This window comes from Rutilus rutilus (genome assembly GCF_951802725.1).
Source record: "Rutilus rutilus genome assembly, chromosome: 19".
Taxonomy (NCBI): Eukaryota; Metazoa; Chordata; class Actinopteri; order Cypriniformes; family Leuciscidae; genus Rutilus; species Rutilus rutilus.
The window spans coordinates 18,297,946-18,320,293 of NC_140232.1; the positions used below are offsets into that span (position 1 = coordinate 18,297,946).

General features: G+C 36.5%; 3 protein-coding genes across 3 annotated transcripts in view; 2 read left to right on the forward strand and 1 right to left on the reverse strand.

Moving 5' to 3' along the window:
• Nucleotides 1-1,048, forward strand: part of rnf180a (ring finger protein 180a) — a gene marked incomplete at both ends in the record, with an annotated part of 6,001 nt that extends 4,953 nt beyond the window's left edge. Inside the window, one exon of the mRNA XM_084390278.1 lies at nucleotides 1,005-1,048. Coding sequence (XP_084246404.1) covers nucleotides 1,005-1,048 — 44 coding nt within the window. The remainder of the gene's footprint in view (nucleotides 1-1,004) is intronic.
• On the forward strand, nucleotides 734-7,076 carry rgs7bpa (regulator of G protein signaling 7 binding protein a). The gene is made up of 6 exons (XM_084390377.1): nucleotides 734-1,351; nucleotides 2,905-3,071; nucleotides 4,412-4,542; nucleotides 4,805-4,949; nucleotides 5,245-5,315; nucleotides 6,115-7,076. Exons 1-6 carry the CDS (start codon nucleotides 1,211-1,213, stop codon nucleotides 6,204-6,206), a joined length of 747 nt encoding a protein of 248 aa, XP_084246503.1. The 5' UTR covers nucleotides 734-1,210; the 3' UTR covers nucleotides 6,207-7,076.
• A 1,577-nt stretch (nucleotides 7,077-8,653) lies between these two features.
• c7a (complement component 7a) lies at nucleotides 8,654-21,424 on the reverse strand. Its single transcript, XM_084390375.1, has 18 exons — nucleotides 21,310-21,424; nucleotides 21,040-21,098; nucleotides 20,248-20,356; nucleotides 18,819-18,960; nucleotides 18,594-18,729; nucleotides 18,334-18,472; nucleotides 18,033-18,176; nucleotides 15,378-15,621; nucleotides 15,160-15,276; nucleotides 14,829-14,995; nucleotides 14,421-14,649; nucleotides 13,252-13,423; nucleotides 13,047-13,134; nucleotides 12,815-12,947; nucleotides 11,712-11,900; nucleotides 11,487-11,577; nucleotides 11,154-11,338; nucleotides 8,654-9,303 (listed from the first exon to the last, which is right to left on the reverse strand). Exons 1-18 carry the CDS (start codon nucleotides 21,313-21,315, stop codon nucleotides 9,119-9,121), a joined length of 2,535 nt encoding a protein of 844 aa, XP_084246501.1. The 5' UTR covers nucleotides 21,316-21,424; the 3' UTR covers nucleotides 8,654-9,118.
• Nucleotides 21,425-22,348: the final 924 nt, after the last annotated feature.

Here is a 22,348-nt window from a genome sequence, read left to right on the forward strand (position 1 = left end):
AACTAATGCTCAATTTGTTGTCTTAGATAAGTAATTAGACCACTATTATGTAAAACAACAGACTTTTGCGATCCGAGATCTTCTTATTTGTTCCATTAAGTTTGCATTTGACTTAAGTAACTACTTTAATTTGCAGTTATTGTGTCCTGGCCACAGATTATTTCAGAGGAAAATGATTGATGTTATTATTATTTTATATTGAGGATATAGATTTTATATTCAAGTAATACTTTTACATGACGTTCATTTTATGTAGGCTATTTACTTAAATTAAAAATATTAAAAACAATAACATATGAAGCAGCAGAGAAATCTTTAATAGTATAAATCTTTTCCTGCACTTTGACAAATTTCATGTCAAAAGAAAGGTTTTATAATCCTTTGGAAGCTTTGTTCAGTCCTTGTTTAGACATGCTATATTGTTCTATCTCAACTATCTGCATACACATAAAAATGACATTAGAAAATCGCAAATGCAGTGGTTTCTCTATAGTGGTTTGCCAGATAACAACACAACAGGCTGCCATTAGGTCTAATTGTGCTTCTAGCTTTTTACACAATTAGGATTTATTACAATAAACAGTAGCCTAGCCTATGATTCAACCACTAAAAGAACATTTCCTAATAACCAACCATAAGTAGATACTTTACTTGTATTAATGTTTAATAAGACTCATTTGAGATGGGTGAATCTGAGTTGGTGAGTTGGTGAATCTGTTGCATTAGTATTCTCATCCTATGAGAGTGCAGTGTGTTCATCCACGTCATGCCTCAAGCAACTGCACCTATCAAGGTTAGAATAGCGCTCTTAGATCACCTTCTGCTACCTACTCTCAATAAACGCCATATAGAGTGTATCATTTCAACTTGCGGCACATATTAGTCTATCTCAAGTAGCGAGTATTGTCGCGGAGGGAGGTGTTATTTCTTCGTTGAAGGGCTATACGGGGCATCAAGACATGTTTGCATCTGGTTCTTTGTTATCGCATTTCTCTCTGCTGAAGAAGACGAAACCCTGCAAGGACACTTCAGCTCTCTGCAGGAGTGAATGAAGGTGACTCGGCTTCTGCATCGTGGCGATGCGGAGAGAATCCAGGAGCAAGACACGGGCAGATCGATCAATTGAGTAAGACATTTTTCCAAACGAGTGGCAGTATATTGATCAGTCAGCGTTTTATATCAGGGCAGTTTCTTCACTTGATGTGTATGCATGAGTTCTGCACCGAATGGGCGCAAAAACCGCCCCAGAACTGCCGGGACCATTTTCCAGATCGGCAGTAAGCCCCCGTCCAGAGAGTCGGAGCGCCGGGAGAGCAGCGAAGCTCAGCGTGCTGTAGCGGACTGCAGAATGGTGCGTATGCCTGCGTCATGACCCACAGCATTATTCCAGTTATGATTCCTGCTGATTGTTCAACCACCATTTCAAATTCACGCAGGATTCTGCAGAAGTGCCAACATCCTAAATGTATAATGCGACACTAGGGACGTGAAATTAAAAAAAAATGAATGCTTTGGCTTTGAGGTTTAGTGACTTGTCCTATTGTGCTGCGGTAGTTCCAGCTTCCTTTTTCTAACTGATTTTCCAGAAACAACGTTTCATTTGACAGATTATGTCTTTGAGTGAACGATAGCTTACTCTATTTTGGGCTAAACTGCAGCACATTTGTAAAGCTCGTGTGTTGTGTTTGAGGAGTCTTTGCCCCGTTAACAGGCAGAAAGCTTGTGGCAAGCCGTTTTAACATTGACCATGCAGTTGCCTTGAATTTTTTACATTGAATTCTATGTCGATATGTGGTGCAGATATCAACTGTTCGCTTATGACTAACATGTCTTCCAATTGTTTATTAAGTGCTGGCATTATTTTTAATTGGCTAACTATCCTGTATAGCTAGCCTACTACTTGGTTTCCAAGAACAATGTAAGTTATTGTCACTTTTATTAGTAGAGAGCAAAGACTATAGATATACAAAGAAAACTGTGTAGCCTTCTCATTTTACTTATGAATGAGAGAAAGTGCTCGCAATATGGCGGAATAAGTCCTGCCTTCTAAATAAAATAGGCTGGACCAGTCTGAAATTTGAGCATAAGAAACAACATTTATGGGATGGTTTGTGTCAGGTTTCACTGGTGATTTCAAATATGAAATTTACTCATTCATAAGCTTGCTGAACAGCTTTGGAGAATTTGATGTTTCCTCATTCAAAGAGTTATTAGCTGTAGCCTACTTGCATGACTGAAATAGCTGCCCAAGAGGCGTTTCAAAGATGGCCGCCGAGTGAAATTACTTGTCTTAAAGGGACTTTAGTCGTGATTGAATAAGTGCTAGTTACTAATTGAATAGATGCTTGTCAATATTTGAATAAGTAGCCTACTAATATTAAATGAAGAATCACTAGTGAAATTAAATAAACATAGTAGTCATTACAAGCAGTGCTCAAAATGGGCTGGTACACTTAGCCTATATATTTTAATCTGTAGCGTACCCTCACTCTTTCTCTGACCGTCCCGCCTTGCGCCTTCAGAGGGCGATTTCAACTGAGATTGAGGAATGTAATTTTTTTCACTTAGAGCACTGATTACAAGTAATTAAAAATAAGCATTAGTAACATAAAAACAGATATTAGTTAAAAGGCAGAAATGTTAAAACTGCTTGCCATTGAACGCTTATCCTTTCTACCAAATATTGATAAAAATGGCATGAGCATGTCGCCTGAGGTGCTAAATTGCCTGTTTTTGTGACATTCTCTGTTCAAAATAAAAAAGTCTTGACAAGTTGGATACATGTCATTTCGTCAATGTTTAGTCATTTTATTTATCTGCTTCATACATTTTCAAGGTTAAAATGGTTTTGTGAGCCCTATATTTTCTCAGTTTGTTTGCTTTTGTTTTTCTCTCTTCCATCAGGTTGTCCAGGAGTTCAATACACTTGTGGCCCTCTATAGGGAGTTGGTTATCTCTATTGGAGAGATTTCCACTGATTGTCCCTCTCTTCGTGCGGAAATGCACAAGACGCGGACAAAAGGCTGTGAGATGGCACGGACTGCACATCAAAACCTTTCTGCAATATCAGGGTAAAACATATTTATGTACAATGTCATATTTTTTTAATATATTTATACATTACATGTTAACATATTGCATTTTAATGTGAGAGGGCCAATGAGACATTTAGCTAAACTTTAGGTGCTTTAGTTTTGTCTGAAATTAATATTTTGTTTTTGATTTACACTTAACTGAACTTAACAGTAATTGGCATGCAGTACCCATGCGGACCCCCTAGGTGTCATGGACCCCCTTTTGAAAACCTCTAGTCATTATTAACTCATTACATCTTATAAGCACGTGAGCTATTATAAAATCGTATTATATAAAATTATTTATATACACATAATTTTACTACTTTTATAGAAACAATTTTGGTATTTAAATAGATTTAGTAGACCTACTGTAGTGTGTTACAGTCAATATGACAATTTACCATAGAGAAGAGGGAACAAAGAGCAAACGGTTTGCCTAATGGACACGTTACGTGATTTATCTTACATGAGTTTGGTGCATCTCTCTGTTCCAGGTAATCCAAGAACAGGAAAATAAAGTATCCACCATGTTACAGCATTCCACATGGGAATTACCGAGCAGAAATTAGAGGCGTAGGCTTCTGAGAAATGTGATTTTCTGAGAATTGTCACTGGCCACTGAGCTAATGTGTTTAGAGCTCTAGATTGTTTGTACTTCCTTGTAAACATGCTGCTCAGAAATTTTCAAACATCCAATGATTTTGCTGGGATCTTGAATATTGCCATGTTTTAAATGGGCTTCTTATTTGGCCATTGAGTTTCATAAAGACAGTGTCACTTTAATTAGATCCATGGCACGACAAATTAATTTAAACTGTAGCAAAATTGGTGTTAGCGCTGTGAATCAGTTTCGTTTCCATTTCAATTAATCAATTCAAAATTCAATTTGCATTCGATTTGCCTCATCAGTGAGAAATTTTTACAGTAGTCTCCTGTTCACATTTTTTTATTTTTTTTTTATTGTTATATCGGTGCATACAAATGAACATTTCCTTGTGTTAATTTAGTGTTAAAGACATGCCATGATTATTTTTACTGTATTTTACCTACTGTACATTAAATGTAAATGATGAATACCAACATATTTAATAGCGTCGAAAAACTGAAAAATTCCAAAGTATTTGCTTTAGCTATAGCCCAGAAATGACATTATATGTGTCTGAGACTCATGATTTCTGTCAGTGGTCACTTGTTGTGGACTGTGAGGCGTATGAATGCAAGGATACTGTATGTAACTTGTGAGAAATTAAACATGTTGAAAAGCGCAGGGCGCGGGGGGCCAGACCTCTACAGAATCCAGATCTGAGATGCATTATTGATGCTTTTTTTCACAGCCCAGAAGATGGAGAAATACATCCGGAGATCTGCCGCCTCTTCATCCAGCTGCAGTGCTGTCTGGAAATGTACCTGACGGAGATGCTGAAGTCTGTATGTCTGCTGGGATCCCTGCAGCTCCACAGAAAAGGTAATGCTGTGAGGTCACCACACCAGTCACAGGAAATTGACGTTGATGAAGCCTGGCTTGTCAAACTAAAGAACCTTCTAGTGGCTTAATGTTTGCAGGAGTTGATACTGCTAGTTTCTGTGATTTCTATCTGATTTGAGCTTATAAGAAACCGAAAATATGGATGTTCTGGGAGCAGGTTGACTGTTGCCAAGGGGCATATTTTGACCATTTCTATTTCTCTACACAGTCTGCCAGTGATGTCTTACTGTATGTGTTCCAGGGAAACATTATGCAGGAGGTACTAAGGTAGACGGTAAGAAAGAGGACAGCTCTGACATTCCAATCTTGGAAGAAACGTCCTCCACTCCAGCGGACTGTTCGCAGACATACATACTGGTGGCCACAGACATTGAGAACATTGAGAGGTGAATAGTCTGAGCTGCTTCACTTCACACAGAACGCGTTTTTCCGTTCCGCTGTGCTACTTTTCCATTGTCTTTGAATGTGAACACGTGCTAGATGGACGTCTTTAACGGTTGTGCTCACGTCTCACATCTTTTGCGAGACTTTATTCTCGACTTTTTTGCGAGAATAAGTTCAGTTCGCGTTTTTAACCACTAAAACGTGTTCTGTGTGAATGGCCCCTGACAGGATCTTTATCTGTCAGTTTTCTTCATCAATAACTGATTGTGAATCTGAAATGGTTCCTCAATGTTCTAGGGACATGACAGAAATGAAAAATCTGCTAAGCAAACTCAGGGAGACAATGCCTTTGCCACTGAAGAACCAAGGTAATATCTCAACACTTTCTCAGTGTCGGCTTTCGGATTATTTTGGATAATATTGCAGATAAATTCATTAAAAACTTGGCCATCAAGCAACATCTTTCATCAAACAAAATCTTTCAACAATAGCAAAGTCTCAAATTGTTCATTTACTACTGTTTTGTTGTTGTTGTTGTTGTTGTTGTTGTTTTGAAAGAAGAAGAGCCTTTTGCTCACAAAGGTTGCATTTATTTAATAAAAATAAATGAAATTTTAAAATGAAATTTAATTTCTCATAATTTCTCCAGTCTTCAGTGTCACATGATCCTTCAGAAATCCTTCTAATATGGTGATTTGGTGCTAAAGAAACATTTATTGTTATTAATGTTTTTGTTCAAACCGTGATACAGTACATTTTATTCAGGATTCTTTGATTAATATCCAAATATAACCTTTTGTAACATTATAAATGTATTTACTATCACTTTTAATTGAACAGTAATTTATTTTAGAAGATTTGCATAGCTATCTTTACTAAGGATAACCTTACTGAATAGGATTATTTGCCAGAAAATAATAATTATTGTGCTTATACAGTAGTTTCCACAAAAAGCATAATATTTCCATTTTGTGCACATTTACAATTTATTTTTGCAATATTCTGATTTTATTCCAAAATTAAATTTGCAGCTGAGATAGATATTTTTTTTTTTACACTTTTGGTAAACTTTAACATGTTCATTTAGTTAAATGAATGTCAAACGGCAGACGATTCTTTAAGGATCGCTGTATTAATCTCTATCTGTCTGTTCTTGTATTGATACAGATGACAGCAGTTTGTTGAATCTGACGCCATACCCGTTGGTCCGGCAGAGAAAGCGGCGTTTCTTTGGCCTCTGTTGTCTGGTGTCCAGCTAAAAGCTCTCTCCCAGAATCCAGTCACAAATGACTGCGTTTCCTCGCAATGTGTGACACTCACCAATCAACAGTACTACTGCCATTTCTCAAACCAGTGCTTTCTTTTGGTGAGTTCTGTCCAATTTCCTACTGCTATGAGAATAAATAGTAATATCTGTGTAACATCAGTAGTCATACACACACTATATAATATTTGATCAGTGCAACAGATTTTCATTATTAAATGAATGTTTGTCTACATTATGCTTAGTAAAGAAAATGGTTTGTAATATGACTACAGCTATGTTTATCCATACGATATGCTGTGCTTTTTGTCAAGACAGGTGTTGTAATGAGGCGTTCAAGAGTGCTAATTAGAGCAAAGGTTATGATGTTTAACATTTACGATGCTTTTTTTTTTTTTTATACTGCACAACATGAGTGAATGTGGTATCTGTTGTTTCTTTTGATCTGCTTTTTTTTTTTTTTTGCTGTTACAATATGTTTACTACAGTATTATTTAGTCTTCCATAAACCGAAATCCTGTAACTTTTTTCTTTTTGTTTCAGCCTTTAGGAGTATAAAATACCTGAAGAAGCCTTTGTAAATAAAGAATATATCTATAAATTGACATTTTAGAGATGTACATATACAATGTAAACCTAGCGCTCTGAATTATTTTTCAAAACTGTGATTCCTTTAAAGAGATTGTCAGTAAAGGATGGCATGTCTGTCCATCTGGTGTGATATAAGTCCAGATTGGAGGGGCTCAGCATGGGTCTTGCTTATTAATAACAGTTCTAAATGTGTCAGGCATGGTGAAGATACTGTAGTGTTTATGAAAAGGCACAGTGTCGTTTTACATTGGTAATAAACCTTTTTTTAATGATTTAACAAAACTGGAACTTTGTGTCTCATATTAAAAATGATATTTTATTCAGCATATAATATACCATGATGAGTTAAGAAAAGATTCAGAAATCAAATCAGTGGAATAATAAAAGTCATTATGAATTTAAGTTACCCTCTTTTCAGAGAAACTGTTTGAAAAAAATGTATTTAGATAAAACCCACCTGATAGCCATGCTGTTATCCACGATTCTCCGAACACTCTTGTGACAGGTCACAGGCTCTTATTTCAACGCACAAACAATGTCTCTTATTAAAATATCACTTTTGGATCTCAGTCAGTTAGAGGTAATTGGATTTGTTTGCACATTAATAGGAAGGCTGTGAAATTCACACCTGGCAGCAGTGCCTACCCTTTTACTTTCTCAGAGCAATGCGAAAGCAGTAATGGAGGATGCAAAAAAAAACAACAACGACAAAAACTTTACAATATTAGACATGGTTTTCAGGTTAATTATTTGGCTGCAATGCCTTCGCTGGACAAGCTGTTGGCGGGAATCTGGGTTGTCAGGAGTTTGGCAAGACGTCTGGATCTGGCTGAATAGGACGCTGTTCTAGAGCCCAGTAGAAGTCCAGAACAGTCGCTTTAAATTGTGCAGTAATGCTTTTTTGGTAACACTTTACAAAAAGGTTAATTAGTTAACATTAGTTAACTATCTTAGTTAACATGAACTAAGAATGAACAATACTTCTTCAGCATTTGTTAATCTTAGTTAATATTAATTTCAACATTTACTAATACATTATTAAAATCAAAGCGAATGCACTGTGAACTAACATGAACAAACAATGAACAGCTGAATTTGTATTAAAGGTATAGCGGAGGATTTTTTACTTCCGGGTGGATCACCTATACTATTGGTCCTCCTAATTGTCAATCATTCTGGTGAATCAATCAAACTTATTCAAAAAGTGGAGAGGGCGAGTCTTATCTAAAATTCGGAAAGATCCTCCACTATACCTTTAACTAATATTAAGAAAGATTAATAAATACTGTAACAAATGTATTTCTCATTGTTAGTTCATGTTAGTTAATACATTAACTAATATTAACTAATGAACCTTATTATAAAGTGTTATTAGGCTAACCAAAGGAAGTGGATTGAGGAAATGTCTGAAAATGATTAAAAAAATGACCTTAAAGTCTTGGTGAGATGCCCATCTTTAAAAAAAGAAAGCTTCAAAATCAAAATGAGAGTTTAGCCTTAAAGGAACACGCCGACTTTTTGGGACTTTAGCTTATTCACCGTATCCCCCAGAGTTAGATAAGTCCATACATACCCTTCTCATCTCCGCGCGTGCCGTAACTCTGTCTGACGCACCCACCGCTAGCCTAGCTTAGCACAAAGACTGGAGGTAAATGGCTCCAGCTAGCATACTGCTCCCAATAAGTGACAAAATAACGCCAACATTTTCCTATTTACATGTTGTGATTTGTATAGTCACAGCGTGTACGAATAACAAGAAACCCAGAAACAAGTTGAACCCTGAATCATCAATGGGTTTTTGAATGTGTTTTTGGTTAAATGCCTGAAATATGGTCTGTGGTGAACACAAGCTCAAGATATTTTCACATTTATTTGACATAAAATACATCAGTAATACCTTGCCGTGATATAGTTTGTTTATAGCCTAGCTTTAGCTTTTTAATTCTGGTGATTGTAAGAGTTTTTTTAAATTCAAAAATCTGTTTTTATTCAAGTTGTGTTCAGATTATCATTTAGCTTATAAGATTAGCTTATTTTCTGCAAATATCCAAAAGCCAATGGAAAAATCGTATTGTTTTTTTGTCGAAAGAACCAGTATGATGTTAACTTACAGTCTGGCCTACAAAAACACATCATCACTGCTGTGCTCTATTCTTTTCTCCAGCCCAAACTTCCTGTGTTAATGGAAAATATGTCAACACAAGAAAGAAAACTGCACTTGTCAAGCCTTTTCTTTTAAAAAAGAATGCAGGAATCCTTCTCAGAGTACAGCATATATTGGTTACACTATATAATTAGTTTATGTGCCTTTTAAGTTTACGACTGACAAGGTTGAATGCTGACAATGTGGACAGTCTCTCCTCTGCATTTCCTCACGCCCGCCTCACATTCTGTCATTGTCACTGGTGCAGACGCTCCTTCCTGCTGCACACACACATGGATCCAGGCGTCCAGGGATGAACATTCCTCACTTGTCTTGCAACGGCAGCTGTTCGTTTGCTCTACAACGACATGATTGTTACAACATTTTAGTCTTTAAAAATAGCACTTTCCTGACTGGGTTCAAAAAGACATTAGCAAGGAATTTTCTAATGTTTTTTTTTTTTTTAAAGGCAGCTTTCAATTTTTGTGGCTAGCATTACTTAAAGTGAATTTCTTTTCTTTTTTTTTAAACATGCACAATGCTTTCAAAATTCATGTTTGAGTTGACAGCATTGTGCATGCTTTAAAAACTTACGATGCTAGATTCATGTTTGGGTTTATGCAGAGGCTGACAGAGTACACAGCTTCATTACTTGAGTAAAAGTACAGATACCCCTTGCTAAATTTTACTCAAGTACAAGTAAAAGTACTACAGTCAGATGTCTACTTAAGTAAAAGTACTGAAGTACTTGTTTTTAAAAGTACTTGAGTATCAAGAGTACAAGAGTACATTTTCTAAATATTGCATTACTACTGCCACAGTGCTTACATTGGTAAACACAGCAAACACTTGAGGCGAAAACTATCATTAAATTGTTCAGAAAATTGAAACAGTCTGGCGAGGTGGGGCCACGGGTTGGCACATTCCCGGGATGGACCTGCTGCGTCTTCATCCATTGTTTCGTCCATGGTTTCGTCTCTTATCTAAATCTGACCATGGAGTTGACTGAAGGACGGAAAGCCGAAGGTGATTGCTGATAGGCTGTCCCAATCAGTGGCGCCTGCACAATCCAATCACGTTTGAGAGGGAAACAACAAATTGAGGGTTTCCGAGATTTTTTTTTTTTTTAAGAAGAAGTAACGGGTAGGCCTACTAACGGTTATGGATAGAAATTTAGTGGAGTAAAGAGTACAATATTTGCCTCTCAAATGTACTTGAGTAAAGTCATGAGTACTCCCCAAAAATGATACTCGAGTAAAGTACAGATCCCTCAAAATTGTACTTAAGTACTGTACTCAAGTAAATGTACTCCATTACTGTCCAGCTCTGGGTTTATGAGATTGTATAATTTATGTTGTAAAACTAAACATGGAAGTTTTGTCGAAAGTCAGGTCGTGTTAACCACAGACTTTATTTTACCCATACATATTTTTTTTTTAAATAAACACTACTGGTCAAAGGTTTTGTATTATTACAATTTTACCGTTTTTGAAAGAAGTCTCTTATGCTCACCAAGGCCGCATTTATTTGATACAGTAAAAACTGTAAAAAAAAATGTTAATACAATTACAATTGTTTTTTATTTTAAAATATTTTAAAATGTAATTTATTCCTGTGAATTTTTAGCATCATTACTCCAGTCTTCAGTGTCACATGATCCTTCAGAAATCATTTTAATATTCTGATTTGCTGCTCAAGAAACATTATTATCATCAATGTTGAAATGTTGTTTTTGAGGCTCAATATTCTTATTGAAACTGATGCACTACTATTTAAAAGTTAGGGGTAAGTTCGATTTAAAAAAAAGAAATTAATATTCACCATTATTCAGTTGATCAGAAGTGACAGTAAAGACATTTTAATGTTACAAAAGATTCATATTTCAAATAAATGCTGCTCTTTTGAACTTTCTATTCATCAAAGAATCCTAAATTAAATGTATCATGATTTGAACAAAAATATTACGCAGCAGAAACATTAATGATAATAATAAATGAGCACCAAACCAGCATTTTGATTTCTGATGATTTCTGAAGGATGATGTGACACTGAAGAATGGAGTAATGCTGCTGAAAATGCATTACCGGAATAAATAACATTTGAAAATATATTAAAGTAGAATATATTTATATCAGTACCAGTGTAACCTGACGCTCCGATTTCTACTGGTGAAAGACCAGTTTGATCTTGTATTGTACAACCCCTCACCATCACAACTCTCCCAGATGGTGCAGTGTGGACAAGCAGTGGATGAGCGTTGTATCCACTGGCAGGCACTGTCTTCAGCAAGGGTGTACTGGTGTCCCAGACAGCGCATGGCCTGTACTTTACACAGACTCAGTCTCTGCGACCGACCGCGCTTCACATCAGTGGCACATACCTCCAAGGAAGACCTGCAAAAACACAATCATTTATTAAACGGAAATTTAGAAAATTTGTGGGTTTTGGTGGATGCTTGTGTAGAAATGCCTTTCTGACATTTGCATGTGTTTTATGTGGCATTTGTGTTGTGTAATGCTAATGGACTGTCTGGGAACATACTTGCACTCGTGGGGTACTTTACAGACACATTTATCCTCTGCCAGGTTCTCCCACGGCTGGCATTGCACTGACACAGTGGTCGAATTAAAAACTAGTGAAAAAACAATCACATTTTCAATACATTTCAATTAATCAAATGATGTCCTTGTAAGAGTTGTCCCTTCCCTTTAAAGCTAAGTAATGTGTTTATCCACATTTTCTTCACTCTGAATTACTGTACAAGACCTGTGAGACAGCTGGTTTCTTTTGGTTGTGGTGACCAGGAGAGGCCAGCGTTGCACTGAATCTCAGCCGGACCCTCTTTGACTTTCCCCTCGGGACAGGAAAGCGAGACAGCTTCACCGATGTTATAGGCAAGCTTCCATGGGCTTCCGCTGACATCTGGAGGAAGCTGAGGTCGATCACACAGTGTTTCTGCAGACATATTATAAAACATATGCACGGTTTCTTTCTCATATCTTTGAAATGTAAAATATTAAAATGTAAATACAATTAATTGATAAAATAATAACATTTCATTCAATAATTATAAATAACAATTGCATAATATAAAAATATGGTTATATAGTATTAATGAAACATAGTTCCCTTTCAGTCGGTCAGTCTGACGTACGTACGTATCCTACATTCTCTAAAATGAAGGCTATAAAAAAATAACTTTATACATAATCATATAAGTTATTATATGTTTTTTTATATTAAATTTAAATGTACATTATTTCATATTTACATGAAACACAAATAAGCTCATATAAGCTCCTCGATAATGAATGAATCATTAAGTATTTATGAAACATGGTTGTTCTAAAATGTATGCATATTTTCAATAATAATTATATACATAATATACAATACATCACATAAAAATGATCGTTATTTTAAGTAATTATATCATCTAGTATTTATTAAACATGGTTTCCCATTCTCTAAAATGTATATTTAAAATCATTAAAACAATAATAATTATTATATACATTATATAAAATATTGCACATTTATATAATTTAATATTTATATGAAATAAAAATAATCTCAAAGAATGAACGGATGATTGGCTCACTAATGAATTAATTATTAAGTATTTATGAAACATGGTGTCTGTAAAATGTATAAATAATATTTTAAATTATAATTATAGACAATTTTAAATGCATAATAGAAAAACTATAGGTATCATATTATGCATTTACAGTATATCATTTAACTTTTATAAATAATGACAAAGTACATCAGTAATGCTAAACACACCATCAAAATAAAACTCAAAAGTACACTGAAAATGGATACTAACATCAGCATTCAACAGCTCCAAAAAGTCACACACTCACTCTTGCACTCTATTTGATATCGTAACCAGTCTAGGTTTTCTTTGCATTCTGCTATAGGATCTCCAATCAAATGATAACCTTCAATACATGTATACTCAATCCTACTGCCCACTGGATATGCATCTTTGGGGTACTGCAATTGGCAGAAGAGAACAACATTATAACACATCCCAAATACATATGCAGTCACACTTGAGTGGAGAATACAGGTATTTCATATAATCATTATTACCAAAACAAACCCATTAGCAAGGAAGGGTGGTGTTTTACAACTTTCCCTGGGTGTGACTGAATCATCAAAGCAGTGAGGCTCCATTGTGCTGAAAATAGGTCAAAACCAATAAGTCAGGCTTCCACACAGTGGCAGTGTTGTTGCACAGTTTCATTCTCTGGGTCTCTAGCAACTTTCAGAGAACCAGGCTTGTGACCTTCCTCACCGTAGGTAATCTAATTCCTCAGCATCATCACATGCTGTCGTCTCCACAGCATTCCCAATACAGTCCCTGCCGCCCGAAGGAGCCGGACGACTGCAGGAACGGCTCCGGCTTTTCTGTGCTTCCCTGCAGGTGCTCCATGAAGACCAACAGGCCCAGTCTCCATGAATCACTCCTAAGATACAAGATATTAACTGGACACTCAAAAATAAGTAGTGACCTCAAAAAGTATTTAGGTACCGGTACTTACGCTACACTTTAAAAGGTAACAATTTATTTCGATGGTCCACTTCAGACATACTATAATAGACTAACTGTAAGTAAATGTGCAGCTACATGTCAACCTGATTGAGTATTAGTAGATGTCGGCTTAATATCTGCTAACACTTTATTTTAATAGTCCCTCAACAGACATTCTATAAGTAACTTTGTAGCTACGTCAACTTATTTTACTAACCCTAATGTAACAGTCTACTAATACTCTAATGAGATTTAGTTGACATGTAGTTGCAAATGTACTTATAGAATGTCTAAAGTGGACCATCAAAATAAATGGTAAACTTAAAAAATTAAGCATGTACATTTTTACTTGCACAATATTATGCATCCACTAAAATCAGAAAAAGTGTTATAATAATAATAGCAATTATTATTATTAAAATAAGTTACAATTTATAAATGAATAAAAATGTAATGTATAAAATATACATTTATTAAAAAATATACACAATAATGTGCTTTCTAAAGACGATAACTCACAATCACAATATTTATTTTATTCTATTGAAAGCCATGTTTTTTCTCTCTTCATGTTTATACATTGACGATAAAAAAAAATAGAGTATTTAGTACTCTAAAGGCTGGGTAGAAAAAAATATACAGTAATTTAATGTAAAAAGGTCTTTATATATGAAAACTCCCATTAGGGAAGTTGCAACTCACACATGGCAACTCATAAACGTAATTCTTTTGGCGAATTGGTGGCGAATTTCTACATGATTTCGTACAATCTGCTTTAGGGTGAATCTTTATGCTTGCTTTTTCATCTTTTTGTATGACTCAAATTGTACAAATTCATAAAAAATCACCAGCTCATATGAGTTGGGGGTCTGTTGCATCAAAAAGTTTGAAAACCGCTGATTTATATCATTTTTATGCAATAATTTCTGTACCTGGCTGTTCATCTTCTGGAGTCCCATGCTCACACGCCTGACCTTTGGTGCCTGGTTTACACACACACTTACAGATATCATTGTCAAGCACACGGAGCCCGTTGTTCTGGCATTCTCTGCAGTGGCATGGGTGTTTCTCGTTGAGGTAAGTCTCAATTGCACGCTTTAAGTGATGCTTTTTCACCCCTGCACACGGGACCTCTTTCACCAGCTCATGGAGAGATCTGAGCTGAACAAATCAGAAATTCACGCACATAAGAATGAATGTGCTCCTTTGCAAATAGGTCAGGCTAACAAAGGCTCCAAGTTCAATTATGTTCTATGATTAACATAGCATTCACTCTATGTTATGATAACAAACTCATTTGCATTCAATAACCATATTTTAAAAATAATTTCCAAACAAACCTTCGTTTTGATGACTTTTGGAAAGTTCTTTACTGAACCCGACCACTGCGAGAACATCCTGCCATTCTCCAGGGGTGTGTTTTTGTTTAACATTGACAATTGTGCAATATATCCAGGAGCTCCGCCAATAATATTTGTGGTCATATCGTTTTTTGTTATGCTTGCATCTGTTTGGGAGACATTTTAAAAACAACTGAGTATTATTGTACAGTACACTGAGTGTTTACAGACACTAGTTTGAAAGTATCGCCATTTTCTGCCAAAAGTGAAAGAAAGCTTCAGTTAAGCATTTATGGTTTGATTTTGCTTTTATTTTTCCTTAATGACTTACAGACACTTTGGACATTGTTAAGAGTTTCTTCACTGCACTTTTCTGTGGTCCACCTGATGATAAACAGGACCGAATGGGACGTTTTGACACAATGTTTATAGTCTCTTTGGACAGTTACTATGTAAAAAAGAAAACAACCGACAATCGTTAGACAATGCAATGATCTTGAATGACGAATACTCTTCTCAAGTGAAATGAATATGTGACATATCACTTACGCAATTTATGCATGTCATCTTGGCTGGCCGCCATAAATAATCTAAACTGGCCCCCAAGAGTGCCTTCTGAAATATAGTGGGTCCCAAATCTCTCCAGCACTTTGTAGTAGGCAGCATAATCGTATGCGACAGGCAAGGAGCGCAGAGCTTTCCAAAACTCTTCTGAAAGTGGCAGATATTCTGGGGCCTGGTTCTGGAACTGGGCCACGTCCACATCACTCTTCATGATCAGCAGATTTTTGGACTGAAGAGTGAACAAATTTAATTTTTTAATATTTTGGCATGTGTTCTCATTGACTTCAAATATTTAAAAGCCATAGCAAATTCAGAGATTGTTAGGCTTAACCTTAAATGAATGTCTAAAACCCCAGGTTAACTGGTAACACTTAAATCTATATACATTTGTTAACAATTGCTAATGCAACAAACTGTGAACAAAATTTGTTTTGTACAAAGTTGATTAAACTGTTTTTAATATACAATTAACATTTGCCTAGATTAATAAATGCAAGTCTTTAGTTTAAAATACCTGTCTGATAACTAATGTTAATTAATCTGACCTTATTGTTAAGAGCTACCAAGCCACATTAAGGGTTAAGAAAGACTTTTGTTTTGAAAGGGGTTAACACTGTTTTTAAAGTCCCAATGAAACAGAAGTAGTGACAGATCTTTTCTTCCAAATTGTGCATACAAATTGTACATAAAAGTGTATCGGATTATCAAAAAAGAAGCTGGTTGAGCCAGGACTTGGTTCGACGCATTGGTTGTTGATTGGATTTTGAGATGTGGAAGTTGCACTCAAGTGGAGGCAGATGAACGTGAGCTGGTAAGGAAGAGGTTTAAAGGGATAGTTCGCCCAAAAATGATATTTAAGCCATGATTTACTCACCCTCAAGCCGTTCGAGATGCATATGTCAATCTTTTTTCAGACGAACACATTTTCAGTTATTTTAGAAAATGTCTTAGATCTTTCAGTGGTTATAATGTGAAGCAATGGGGTCCAGCTGCTCCAAGTCGCAAAATGTGCATGCATCCTTCACAAAAATAATCCATCCGGCTCCAGGGGGATAAACAAAGGCCTTCTGAGGGTAATCCGTGCGGTTTTGTCGTAAAAATATACATATTTAAAACTTTATAAACGAAAATAACTGGCTTCCGGTGGCGGTCGGCGCGCGTTCATGGAGATGGAAGCGTCGTGACGTAGAACGAGCGTGACAGCGCAGCCAGAGAGCAGAGCAAAACAAAACTCTGCGTTCGTTCTACGTCACGACGCTTCCTACGCTACGTCCTACGTCATATGCCAGCTTCCATCTCCATGAACGTGCACCGACCGCCACCGGAAGCCAGTTATTTTCGTTTATAAAGTTTTAAATATGTATATTTTTACGACAAAACCGCACGGATTACCCTCAGAAGGCCTTCGTTTATCCCCCTGGAGCCGGATGGATTATTTTTGTGAAGGATGCATGCACAATTTGCGACTTGGAGCAGCTGGACCCCATTGCTTCACATTATAACCACTGAAAGATCTAAGACATTTTCTAAAATAACTGAAAATGTGTTCGTCTGAAAAAAGATTGACATATGCATCTCGAACGGCTTGAGGGTGAGTAAATCATGGCTTAAATATCATTTTTGGGCGAACTATCCCTTTAAGCAGACTGAGGCTGCATCTGAAATCGCATACTTCCCTACTATATAGTAGGCGAAAAGCAGTATGTGACAAAAGAAGTATGCAAAAAGTACCTGGATGACCTACTTCTTCTGGCGAGATTCTGAAGTGTGCATACGATGGACACTTTACTATCCCATGAGGCCAAGGGAGAGGATTTATGAATGGCAGTGAAGCAACGTAACTGGTGCAGGTAGGTCACATGATAATGACAACATGGTGAATGTAGTACGTCCATATTACATTCATACTACACACTAGATAGTGCACACAAGATCTGAAACATGCATTTAGAAAACTTTCTTTTATGTATTTAGAAAACTTCCTTTTATGCAGACTTTAACCTTATCATAACTGATCATAACTTGATTATAACTTTTGATGTGGAAAAGACATGTGAAGTGACATGATGCTAGAATGTCACATGGATTTGTTTAGCAACAGATAGATAACCAATCCTAAACTGCCTCAGCGCTTACCTCATGTATTATTCATGAACTTCATACAGTCAAAGAAACGTTCACAAACTGTATAGTTTGTAGCGTCTAATCATGGGAAAATGTACAAAAATATTGAACAGCGACGCAAGCACGTTAACTGGACTGATGAGACAACATTATGAGACAACATCTCTTCTCTTCTCTGATGATGTGTTTACTGGTGTGAGGGCGGGACAACCTGTCACTCACATGTAGTAAACCACAACAATCCAATCAATGATGAGCAAAATCAAGTCCCGCCCTACATTTTTTCTTGTTCAGGAAGCCGTTTCACTTGGATATACGTCACAATAGGGAAGAAAAGACTATTGCAACTTCTGTTTCATACCGACTTTAACACGTCACATGCTCATTGCTGTACTTCGGGCCAGGATTATTTACTAAGGATAAAGTGCGAAATATGGAACACATCCAAATATTACGTTAACCCAGGGTTATGTGAAAGTCTATATTATATAGTGAATATGTTGTAGCATACAGTACCTGTGACTGAGACAGCTCATCATGAAAGACATAATCATCATGCCCGTAACCTGTGCCTGTTGTTTTTGCATGGTTTTCTTTGTGATCTAAGTAGTGCCAAGAACTGCTATAGGATTCATCTGTAAAATCACTTTTTGCTGTGACCTGGCAAAAACAAATGTAGAAACTGTGACAAAGGATTTTTCCTTTTTCTTTGAGAAATCCCTTGATTTTTTTTCTTGCATTGGTAACATATGTTCTTCTTTTTGTATCTAATCAGTCATTTTTATGTTAGTATAGTAAATTGTGACATTTCTATTGCCTGGAAAGTGTATCTGAGGACACTTTGGGGAAGTCTATATAGGTCCATATGGTCTCCACTGAAGGTCTTTCTACACAGTCCTCCAAAGCTCTTAGTGTTGATAACTGTTCCTCTTGCCTCTCTCCTCACTGCATCAAACCTATAGTGCAAACATACACAATCATAGTGGCATTAGAGATTGGGGTGTGTATCTGTGTTTATGTAAATGCATTGTTGTATTGGATATGGAATCAAGCAGATGAAAAATTTCATTATATTACCCTTGACCAGTGAGCTCTACGTTTGGTGGAGGTTTTTGCAGGTCACAGATCTCTTTACTGTCACATTTCTGCTCATCTGAGCCATATTCACAGTCATGATCTCCATTGCATACCAGAGACTGGCTGATACATTTTCCTTAAGATAAATAAGTAAAAAGAGATGTCTCAAATAACTTTGTAAAGACATTTAAACAGGTAAAAGTGGAAATGTATCAAAATAATTACCGGACTGGCATCTGAACCGTTCTCCACAGCCATCCTCTAGGGGACAGACCTTAGTTGATATGCAGGATTGTGTACGAGTTGAGCTCCCAGTGCAAGGCTGACCACCAAACTGAGAGTAGACTGCAATGGAGCGGATCTGTGTCTGTAATGTCCCCAGAAAGTGCCTCCGACATGTCAGTATAATAATGCATTTTATTTAACGGCGCCTTTCATAACACCCAAGGTCACCTTACAAGCAAACAAAACAGTAAAAAAATAAATAAATAAATAACAATAAACAAAACCCATTAGCATCACAAAATACAACAACATAACAGCACACATGCATCATAGATACAGAAAACGAAAATACGGTCGAACTTAAAAGTGGCGTTTCCATTCTAATTATGCTTTTAAACGAAAGTTTGCCTCGGATAGATTAACAAAAAGACCCTAGGTTGCATTTTGGCGACAGTTATCCTTTAAGACGGGATTTGAAAGTAGCAGACTGTCACTATTACGAATATCAAGGGGGAGAGAGTTCCATAGGTGAGAGGCAATATGGCTAAAAGTTCTAGCTCCCATGGTAGTTAAGCACATACGTGGTGACACAAGAGAAAGTGAGAGTGAAGATCTTGAGAGCGTGTGAAGGGGTATAAATATAAAGAAGATCAGTAAGGTACGGAGGAGCGAAATTATGAAGTGCCTTGAATGTGAAAAGCAGAATTTTTTATTCAATGTTATACTTCACTGGAAGCCAGTGTAGTCGCTGCAGAATTCACGAGTTCACACTTACAAATAAGTCAGATAAATGGTATGTGTATTTGGCGTGCTGTCCGAGGAGAGGGCTCAAAGCTCGGTATTTGGCCCGAACCCAGAGTACTCCCCTCATATTCCTGGCTGTGGTAGGAACAAGCTAAGAGTGAGGAGTCGGGGTGGTGGAGGGATGCTAAAAAACTGGTCAGAGTAGATATTGTTCCTACAAGTAGGCCCTTGGTTTTTTCACTATTGAGTTTTAAAAAGTTAGCTGAAAGCCAATCCTTAATTTCAACTAAACAGCTGGAGAAAGAAGGTGGAGGAAAATATCCACAGAGTTTTGAAGACAGTTAGAGCTGGGTGTCATCAGCGTAGCAGTGAAAATGGAAACCATATTTCCTGAAAATATGGCAGAGAGGGAGTAAATAGATAATAAATAGAAGCGGGCCCAAAACAGAACCCTGAGGAACACCAGTATTAACTGTAGATGGTCTTGATCGGAAATTTTTAAGTTGGACAAACTGAGTGCGACCAGAGAGATATGATATAAACCAAGACAGGGTTTATACAGATACTGCAAATGCATTTCAGCAAATGTATTCAGTGCACAAGACTGCATGCAGTTATTTAGTGTAAATGTACACTGTTACAATGACACATGTTAAAAAGGACAAAAACATAACACTCATCCCACCTGTGTTTTGGAGCAGCCATCACAAGCTGACCAGCTTCCAGGGGACCAGGGTCCCCACTGGCAGTGCACCGGTTCAGACACAGACCTAATGGACCTCACTGACACTGCACTGATTCAGGAGCAAGCTCAATGTAAGTATGTCTTCAGAAACATCAAATATGGTATATATGTACAGTGGCCACAAAAGTATTTGGATAATTTAACATTACATAAAAAAATATCAAACCAAGTGGCATGTGTTTTTGCAATTACTTTTTATCGGTAATACAATGACTTTTAAACTGGTCTCAAGTCAGTTCTCTTCAAAATCACAAGGGTGTAATACAGTAACCACATAGCAGTTCATCATGTTGTTGACTATGTATGTGTCATTCAACACATTCAAATTCATTTATAAAAAAAAAAAACTATAGTTTTATCATGTAACCTTTTTTTAAACGTGTGCTTGTAAAACTTCCTTTCAATTAAATGTTCAGTTTGACATTTTGTTATGTTGTTATATAATGCAATGACATTTTTAAGTGTGTCTTCAGTGTCCAAAAACTTTCTGGGGCCTCTGTTTATGTACACTGTATGTTGCATACTAACATTAAATCTCTAATGCATTTACTTTTAAAAGAAAATGAAATATATTGAATAGACAAAATAAATAAATAGAAATTAATAAATAACAAATGCATAAACAATTTGCATGTATGCATAAACAATTTGCATGTATGCATATGTTAGACGCTTTTAACTCCAGCGATTTATATATTTGTTGTAAGGGCAAAGATGTTTTCAGTTACTTACTGTGTAATTGCTGCTGAAGACAACAGAGAGACAAGGAAGATCCCATGCAGGAACACACACTGAGAACAAAGTTAACTGAAGTTTTCCTCCTAATAATTTTGTGTCATACAGTTAAATAAAAATCAACAATGAATTTAATAAGCTTGACAATTAAAGCTCATCATTTGTGTCAGTATAAACTTGAAGCACCAAGATTAAAGAAAAATATGTTTTTAGTGGTCCATTAAAATGATGCAGGAATGTATCTGTTGAAAAATCAAGAGTGCTTACCTTCATTGTAATAATCTAAAGCAGTATATGCGCATTTCTCTCCAAACTGTATGTCTTTAGTGTGTGCAAGCAGCATTGAGAAACTCTCCCAGTCCGTGTCTTATCTCGCTAAAACAAGTCATGAGCGGGAAATGGTCATTTCTCTGCCAATGAATGCTTGTAACAACACAATCCTCATTTCACTGGAATGTGAGCGAGGCCTAGGAGATAGAAAGAGCACATAAATCTCTCTAATGACTCTTTATGGCTTATACTAGGAATTAAACGGTCAGTTATGGATGTCCATTCGAGTACATAGACAGATTAAATCATGTTCGCTCAGGTAGTTGTCATGCTTCTAATGAGAATCAGACATCTGCATTGGATTCTCTATGTCAAGGTACACACAATAAACACTTGATGGAGACAAAGCGCCATTTTACGGCCAATCCTGCTTCAAATGTGCAGTATTTAATACAGTAGCCTCTGTTGGATATTCAGATGTCTTGTTTAGCTACTGGAAAGGTCACTGTTTTTAAAAGTCAAATCTCCTGATGTACCTCCTATAAGAAAATCACAGTGCTTTCCCAGCACATAGATGACATTGTGAATAATAACGCCTTATATTGTCTCTGGGTCAGGAGTTAATCGGTATTCTTTTCCGCTCCTTAGACCTCAGGATCCACAGTTCCTCTGAGGATCTCATTTGCATAATTAAAAGGTAATTGAGTTTCTCAGTGAGCCCATCATCAGCAAGCTGTTATTAGCAACATGTTCGGCAGGCAGGTAATGCATCATAAATTCATGTCAGAGTCGTCCGGTCACAGAGTCCTTGTCCCTGTTCACACACACAGAAATATATACAGTTCATCCAACACTCATTATTGTCGTTCGGTGACATCCAAAGTTAGAGATCAGAAGAACATCTGATCTGACCATCCATTTAAGATTTCAGTCAAATGTTGGATCCCATTTTAAATGGGGTCTAAGACTTTTGGACCCCAATATTTTGAGTTTGTTGTACGACATGTGGAAACACTACATGTAGAATACTCTACCA